Consider the following 8,863-nt stretch of genomic DNA (forward strand, 5'->3'; position numbering starts at 1 on the left):
TGCACATAACCCCAGCTTGTATATATCGTTTGCAACATCGCATGCCTCGAAAGCTAGCCAAAGGGTTTTAAAGGTCACCCTTTTTGAATTGTTGAGATAGTCTCGCAATATCCGATCACAATCACATTGTGTAGTCAATTCTTCTGACGAAGGACCACCGCTCATCTTTAGGCCTGTGATCAAACCGAACTCAGACCGCCCAAATCTAGCTTCGGTTTTACCCACGTAAAACCACACTTCATCATTTTTGACCTCACTCACTTTCTTCTTCCTTAGTAACAGTTGATGCACAATAACCCCACTGAATTTCAATTCACTGTCATTCCAAAAAACTCTAAAGGGTGTCTCCTTCACCTTCTAAGTCAAGTCAAAAGCTTCAAATTTAGCCTTTATTGAAGCGAAGTACCCGTTCCTCTGTAAGTTATACGCCCTAGAAAGTGCTCTGACAATGGGAGAATAAGTTCTGGAACCATCTAGCTACTGCCAACTTGAATCGTACAAATATCGCATAATAATCGCTAAAAAATACAACCAACATCTAAAAATTTATAAGGTATTGTCAAGTAAATCGCATAACAATCGCATAGAAATCGCATATTATCGCTAAAATCGCACAACCTATATCGCATCCTATATATCGCTCAAAATCGCACAATATCGCTGAACATACCCATAACACAAACACTAATTCAAAATCGCACAATATCGCACACAAATTGCACAATATCGCAAAAAAATACAAAATCAGGAAGAAAAAAAATTCAGCACGAAACCCATAATTTTCCTAGATTTTTCTTGCACAATTTATCACAAAAATACATACTAAATCACAATTCCAGTTTAACCACATATTCATCCACAAATTAAGATATATTTTAAAGATAAATTAAAATAAAAATTTCAAAAAAATGCCTCTTTTAGTCGATTGGGACGGTGGCGGTGGCGGTGATTCAAGACTGGTGCAATTGGGTTTTATGGGTTGATGGGGTTCGAGTGGCTTCTGTTGGTCGCTGGGGTCGATTGGGTCGAGACGGTCGTCGTTCGTTGGGTCGAGAGGGTCTCGTCGTTCGTTGGGGTCGACAGGGTCGTCTTTCGTTGGGGTCGACATGATCGTCATTCGTTGGGGTCAAGAGGGTCGTCGGAGTCGTCAGAGCTTGGGGTCGATTGGGTCTGGTTCGAATGGAGGTGGTAGGTTCGGGGTTTTTGGGTTCAAATGGAGAAGAAAGGAGGAGAGAGAAGGCTCTTAGAGAGGAGGGGGAAAACTGAAAAATTAGAGGTAATTTTGGAAGCCAGTTGAAAAATTAACATATTTTTACAATGTGTAATTTTTTAATTTAATTAAACACCATATGTTATTTTTTAGCATGATTTCTCAAATTTCCCAATTAAAATTTAAAATCTGCACTTCTAAAGCTAAAAGTAGAATAGTAGTACATGGATAATTTCTCTGTTCTTTTAGATATTTCAAATAATTAAAAACAATTTTTCCCCGTCTCTCGCGTCAAAAGCTCTAGGAGTTGATTTTTGATTCCTCTTGGTCAGGATCTCACTAGCCTTTGTATAATGGGCTGGGTCAGAGTTCTGACCTCGAGGGTTTGATTTAAAAAAGAAAAAAACTGTTTATTTAAAATAGACAATGCTCTAAAATCACTCTCAGAAACTCCAGTATACATACAAAAGAGAATGGAAAAAGGACAAAGAAAAAAATGTGCTATATGGTGGTGAAACCTCTGCTTCGAATGTATATGAAGATGAAGTCAAATTATTTGTCAAGGTCCACAAGTAGTCGCTCTAAACCACAAAACTTCATTTCTCTGTATCACTCTGTTATGAAACAATTATGTACACCATTCAAGTACTTAAAACTTTCCCCGGTGAAGAGTATATGACTGAGAGAACTATTAACCGGTGATCCCGAGTATATAGCATTCTTTGCGTACTTATCCATTGATGAGACTAGGGATCAGTCAAGAATCATGTGAAATTGCCTTCCCATGGAAAAGGAATCAATTCAAGAGTCGCGCATAATTGGCTGTGGCATCCACTTGAGATGCAAATTCAGTTTTCCAGATTTCGATTCATCTAGCTGGAAGGAGTCACTGTATTCTCCTTCCAATAGTACCCTTGTCAGTGTTAAGATGCATCTTCCCATATAATCCTGTATTATTGGCAAGTATTTAAATGAGTGTTTTACAAAATAAACCACTATTAAGTAAAAGATATTTATAAATTTTAGTTCATCATAGCCCAAAACAACCAAGATAAGGCAGAAAACATAAAGGTAAAAAGTTATGGAATCCAACAAATAAAAAAACAGCTTTATAAATTCAGGATCCTTTACCTTCCCAAAAGTGTCATGATCCCAGATCTCAACCATTAACATGTCATGTAATCCATCCTCAACAACAAAGTCAAATGTTTGATTCCAAACAGGATTTAAACTGTCATTAACCACCTATGAAAAAGAAAACAATAAATAATAAATTAAAAAAAAAAAAACAGTTAAAAATCAAGAAAAACTTGTGTGAGAGGTAATCACAGAAAAACATAAATCGGGATGTAAGAATAACCCACTTAAGATATGATACAGATGCGAAAAGAATGTCATAAAGGCTTATTCACAACTAAAAAGATTCATTTCATAGTTTTTTAAATATCAGTGAACTGTAAATTATATCCTCCATAGCTTACCCGAGTTTTGCTTTTTGTTCCTGATTTTTTCAATGAGAGCACCGCATAAGGATCTGCCTTCCCCATAACATCAGCAGGCGGCAAGTCTTCAGCAGATATCACAGTAACAGAAAGTACACCTCTGACTATAACCTCCCTTTTCTTCTGTGTAATTTCCTTTTCATTTTCAGTAACATCTGTTCTGTTAGCCCCAGTTTTAAGGACCTTCTCTAGAGAGGTCATTGAGGAGTCGGAACCAAAAGGATTGGTGAAGCCATTCTCCATGCCAAATGGACAGTATAATAGCTCCAATTGTACCTACAATTTATTTTTATATATTTATACTGTAAATGAAACACGCCCAAAATATATTCACGAGTCACGACATACTGGAATCCTAGTTCGAATACGTTCGCATGTTGATCTATGGGATGCTTTTAGGTAATATACATAAACCGGAGTTCCAGGTTATCAACTAACTCATTTAATCTTTATAACTACTAAATCTCAAGTAATACTCTCCCATGCCTAGGATGATAGTAAGTGCTTAATAAAAGTACGCATGAAACAAGATGCATCAAACTTAAATTTCTAATAAATTTTAAAAAAATAAAAAATCTTGAAAATCCTTAAGGGAAAGACAGCACCGACATTGATCAAAGACATAAATTGGTAGATGATTGAGAGATTCCTGCAGCAGTGCAACTAGAATTTTCTGCAATGAGAAACCATGGTTTCGCCATCGTAGTTGCAGCCACCTAATTTTTCAGGATAAAGATGCTACCACAAGTTCGTTTGAGGCACTCTAGGCACAAGGGTATACAGGGTAACACTTACTAGGGTGACGTAGATAATTGTGCTGTGAGTTTATGTTTCCGAAGGTTTCTCTTAGGAAATCAGTTGTTGGCAGAGGGTTTACAACTGAGAGTTTATGCTTTGTTTTGGGTACTCATACCAGAATGAATTTGCTAGTATGTGATTATTCGTGTTCGTGTTCGACTGCTATTTTTATTTTGCTGTCCAAATTTCACAAGACCTAATACTAGTAAATGAAAATGATATCATTATGGTGGTAAAAATAAGAGAGTGCTCAGCCTCCTTCCAGTTACCTGCCCTCTATTTTTATTATCTCTCTGAACCTCCAAATCCTTGACCAGCTTCAACCACACATCCTTCACTTTACCAGGCTGAAGTTCGTTTAACCGCACTTGTGCACATCCAATGAGCTCTGATGACTGAAGACTCTCACTGTCATAAATTTTTACCACCAAGTGCTGGGTAGTTTCATCTTCAACAATGAATTCAAAGTGTTCATTCCATATTGGATTCAAATCATTATTCTGAAAAAACAATGTAAGAACCTGTTAAACCAAGTATAAAGAGGACAAAAACAGGATTATAAAGGGAAAAAAAAGTTACTATACAATTGTTTTGCTGGTCTTCATTCGTTCACGTAGAGGTCGTATATACAATACAGCATAGGGATCCGATTTCCCAACCAAGTCTTTGTTTGTCAACTGCTTAGCTTGCACAAGCTTCACCTCTAATGTCCCCACCGGCTTCAATTCAAGATCGCTGAATAGCACACAGAAATACATTAGGTCATAAATATCAACAGCCCATAGTAATCAACATGAGCACAGAAAAATTTTAAACATAAAAAGTTATCTTTGGTATTTACCTGTAATCCCCGGGAATAATGGGAATAATTTTACGAACAGGCCATGTCATTGTATCTTCAATAGCATCCCGTATTGTCCCCTGTAAATATATATAAACATCTCATTGAACTAGAGGCATCACAGTTATACAAAAGTATGAAACAATACCAAGTAATTCAAATAATTATGAAACATTACAATTGCATATTCTTTATAACCTGATACCAGTCTTAAAATTAATGAACAGATATATTAGTACAATAGCTTTTCAAAAGAATTAATTGCAAAACAACCATCACAATTACTCAGTTGACCAGAATTTACACTCAGTTTTTGAAAAATGAGTTTATTTTATTCAATTCACTTATTCATATTGTCACTGTGGCAAATGATTCCCAGTCAAAGAGGAATGCAAAGAAAAATTATGAACCATTTGAAGTAAAAAAATGATCACAAAAATCAATTCCAAACAACCAAAATATATGTCACAGTCCAACTCCCTCCTTGAATATCTACTTCTCACAATCACCTCACAAGTGTTGTATGCAGTATATTTAACCCCATACGTAAAGTGTAAAACCCGTAGCAAAGGAAGACAGTTACACTTAACCCTTCTAGATTTTTATATTCGCTCAATTATCAAAAAAAAAAAAAAGCCAGTATGTTGTTTAGTTTTATCCAAGTTGAATTTCAAGAAAGATGCAAAGAGAATTGTGCATACGCAGAGTAATGACAATGCTGGTGATGCTTTGCTTCTAAACCAACAATATAAGTTGAGGATTGTCAATTTTTCTACTGAAATTAATCAAATCTGACATGTAAACATGCTACTATAGAATTTACAAATATTGTTTTCAATATCTAGTATTCCACAGAATCAAAGAATGTACGCTAGCTTAAAAGCTTACACTAGCACTGAATGTAAGCTTATGAGAGGATAAAACACCGCTTATCTTTTCAAGTACATTTGACGTTAACATAAATATAAGCTTAGAGGTCTGACACTGAATTGCATGAGTGTACTAAATGCAATGATTGCTTTTTGACAACATACTTCAAGAGAGACCCATCCAATCTAAACTTAGACAATGAGACATAAAAAGACCATAATAACTCTGCCAATGGCAACGATGTTAACATAGCAACAATACCGATGAATTAACAGAGTATTTATAAATGTAATCAAACCTCAATTGAACTATAAAGCCCCGGAATAGCTGAAATGTCACCACCGATAACTTTAAGCGTGAAATCCAAATCTTTCTGCACAAAAAAGAATAACAATAGATGTTCATAAAACCATGTGTGTATATGTTGAGTCTATGTGTGTATCTAAAAGCGAGGCGGAATTCATCGATTAATAGTATTGTCTGAGGTGAACCCAAGAACAAAATTTGCACTGTGGTGGCTTTTAACATCATGCAACAAATCAGAAATCGGCATACAGGCTTAGAAAATGAATACTTTTCAACCAAACTTTATAAGAAATAAAACTAACTCCATTTATGGTTATACATACATAGTACTAATCTAAAAATTATGTTACACTAGTTTTAACATAATGCTATGAATGTAAAATGTCTACAGCTTCACTACTAGCACTAACAAAATTAAGACTGCACCTTTTCTTTTAAAGAATAACAAACAGCTCCAAAGCACGGTAACTCATTAACCAGAGGCTTGAATATTAACCTGAAAACCCCAGTGAATCCGATGTTTTTAACCTGAATGAAGGGGGACAAATCATGAAATTTGAAGAGGTGACAATTACAATTCCCTGGTACAAAGAGCTAATGAACATATGGAATTTCCAGTAAATAATCATTGTTATGAAATCATACTGTATATGCACATGTCCAAAGGAATTAATTCATATTCTAGTCGTCCGAATAGGATTGCTGCATGCGATTTATGAACATATACAGTAAAATTATTTTAGAATAAGTTATAATTTACTGAGCTTAATTAATCAAATTTATGTGATAATATGATATTGGACTACTGTAATATTCATAGAGAAAATGTCACAAGATATCCACTTTTCCATTTTTCAAACATTCAAACCTAACATGAGAAAACATATTTTTCTTACATACCAAAATATCGAACATAAGCTTGAAACAAATACGCAGATTCATTGCTCTAAATAGACTTGAGAAAATTCTTTAACAAGGTTCTCTATCACTCTGTTTCACAAAGTACTAATAATTAATCAAAGAGGCGAGAAAGCAATAAGTTTCAAAAACCTGAACAGGCAGCCGAACGCCAACTAAAGTTTTAATATCAAGTACAATGCTTGGATTTCCATCCCACTTCATTTCCAGATCCAAGATAACAGAAGCTCCATCATCTTCAACAATTCGAATTCCTAATGACAAAATTAGTTCACATAAGAATCCTAATTCTTGATATATTCATCTGAAGTTTATCTTTAATGTCCATTAATTAAGACCAACATCTATTACTAAGACCCATAAACAAATACAAGATTCATTTATCTTTTTCCCTTTTGTTTCATTTCCTTTTCTTTTACTCAAGTATCAGAACTTAACCTAAAAGGAAGTATTTGATTAAAATTTGATATAAAAAGATAAATCCTTAACCTAAAATAGCATAATATTGTTGACAAAAGTACATTACCACATTTTAATCAAAAAAATCTGGTGTAAGCAAAGTGTGGATGGAAGGAAAAGGAAACCCAAACGCACAACAATAATAAACTAACCTGTAAACTGTGGAGCCACTGTACCAAGAGTGAACTTTGAGAATTTGAGGGATGAGAGTATAATGGGTCTATATTGTTCAAGAACCGGCTCAACATTAGTCTTTATCAGTTCAGACGCTGCCTACAGCCCCAAAATTCATAAGTACTACAATAAATGCATTACCATTTATAAGCAAAAAACGGAACATAAATCAATAATTAGACTTGAAAAAATAAAGAGTTACCTCATTGACATAAGGCCAGATCTTGGAAAGGTGCTGGTTCAGCCATTTCAACTGTTAAAAAACAAAATCCAAATGGGAAAATCAAAAACATTAGCCCCCAAATAAAAAATTCATAAAAATCCAGAGATTAAAAGACTAAAATTAAGTGAAAACTCAACTTTTGCCACTGAGTGAATGAAACCCAAGAAGGATAAAACTCCGAAGGAAATATCTTTCTGGAATCATCCACAGTCATCCGAGCAAAAGCGGCAACAGTGGTCGCCAGTTCGGACCGGCGCCTGGACCGGTGATTCTCACTCTTGACGAATCCAACGATCACAGCGAGACCAAAAGTGATACCCAGAACCAGACCTAGAATGAAAGCCATGGATGTTCAGCACTAGATAGCAAAAAAGAAATGCAAGATTTGAATTCAACTCTGAAGAAGAAGAAGAAGAAATGGGTTTTGCAGATTGGATTGGTGAGTTTTCTGGGTTGTGGAACGCATAATTTTTCTTTTTTTGGCAGTGAGTACGTTGTTTGCTATCAAAGAAGGATTATCAGGCGGACAAATCACTGTGTGACCTTTTGTTTCATTGTCCTAAAAAAATTTAGAAAATCTTTTCTTTTTCTTTTTGATGTTAATTTTGTAGTTGAATTTGTTTGCCACGTGTAAGAACACGGTGAAGTTGCCGACATATTTCTGAATGTGGATTCTTCTAATGGGGAGAATGGGTTATTTTATTGTTATTTTTGAAAATGAGTTAGTAAAAAATAGATAATTATTTATAAGAGTTTGAGAAGTTTTGTAATTTTATGAATTTGATGAATGTTTAGTTCATTTTCTTTTATTTAAAGATTAAGTTCAATTTATTTCTCAAGATTAATAATGATGTTTCTCATAATTTTGCACAAAAAGTGTACTCCTATATTATTTTGCTACTTATCGTAAAAGTGTCTTTAAAATATACCCAATTTTTTACTATTGGTAAGAAGTTGAAGACAAAATGATTTTTTAAAACAGGAAAAATAATGTATATGAAACTATTTTTTTCATTTCCACATCATTTACAATTGCCTGTTGCTATTGAAAACTTAAGTGGCACGCTTTCAAGAAGCTTATGGATTGGTTTTATTCATTTTTACTCCAAGGCAAATGCAACGAATGAAGAGTGAAATTATTGTATAAGCATACTTACAGCATCTTTAACAATGCTTTTTAAACACTTTTTTTTTTTTTGACTAAAATAGAAAGTGAATTTTAAAAAACTGAACTTTAACTATAAAAAAATAATAATAGATCTCTATGATAAAAAATGGATAAAGAAATGTAGGTAGTTTGTTAGTTTTTTGCTAATTTTTTTTTATTATTTTAATAAAAGCACTATTAAATTATAATCGAATGCTATGAGGTTATTTCAACAAATTAATTTATATTTAATAAATTTAAATTATACAATATTATTAAAATAATTTAATACTAACTAAAGTATGGAATATAGTTGAAGTAGGATACGAATAATAAAAATGACTCCATATTCTAACTTAGCTATTTTAGCTAAAATTTAGATAAAAAAAAAAAATAGAGAGCACCATTAAAAATG

General features: G+C 33.8%; 1 protein-coding gene across 1 annotated transcript; it reads right to left on the reverse strand.

The window, feature by feature from the left end:
• Window positions 1-1,435: 1,435 nt before the first annotated feature.
• Window positions 1,436-7,919, reverse strand: LOC115724968 (synaptotagmin-5). Its single transcript, XM_061117088.1, has 12 exons — window positions 7,434-7,919; window positions 7,281-7,327; window positions 7,057-7,177; window positions 6,578-6,699; window positions 5,954-6,055; window positions 5,520-5,594; window positions 4,352-4,431; window positions 4,095-4,245; window positions 3,780-4,010; window positions 2,692-2,988; window positions 2,342-2,455; window positions 1,436-2,158 (listed from the first exon to the last, which is right to left on the reverse strand). Exons 1-12 carry the CDS (start codon window positions 7,645-7,647, stop codon window positions 2,012-2,014), a joined length of 1,701 nt encoding a protein of 566 aa, XP_060973071.1. The 5' UTR covers window positions 7,648-7,919; the 3' UTR covers window positions 1,436-2,011.
• Between the last annotated feature and the right edge of the window lie 944 nt (window positions 7,920-8,863).

This window comes from Cannabis sativa, chromosome 6 (genome assembly GCF_029168945.1).
Source record: "Cannabis sativa cultivar Pink pepper isolate KNU-18-1 chromosome 6, ASM2916894v1, whole genome shotgun sequence".
Taxonomy (NCBI): Eukaryota; Viridiplantae; Streptophyta; class Magnoliopsida; order Rosales; family Cannabaceae; genus Cannabis; species Cannabis sativa.

What these genes read in the sequence shown, in the direction of transcription:
- LOC115724968 (XM_061117088.1), bottom strand. Translation starts at nt 7,647, where the DNA reads ATGGCTTTCATTCTAGGTCTGGTTCTGGGTATCACTTTTGGTCTCGCT. An exon ending in GTTATTCTTTAAAAGAAAAG is followed by an intron (nt 5,595 to 5,953) that starts GTGCAGTCTTAA and finishes TTTTTTGTGCAG; the next exon opens with AAAGATTTGGATTTCACGCT. An exon ending in ATAATAAAAATAGAGGGCAG is followed by an intron (nt 2,989 to 3,779) that starts GTAACTGGAAGG and finishes AATAAATTGTAG; the next exon opens with GTACAATTGGAGCTATTATA.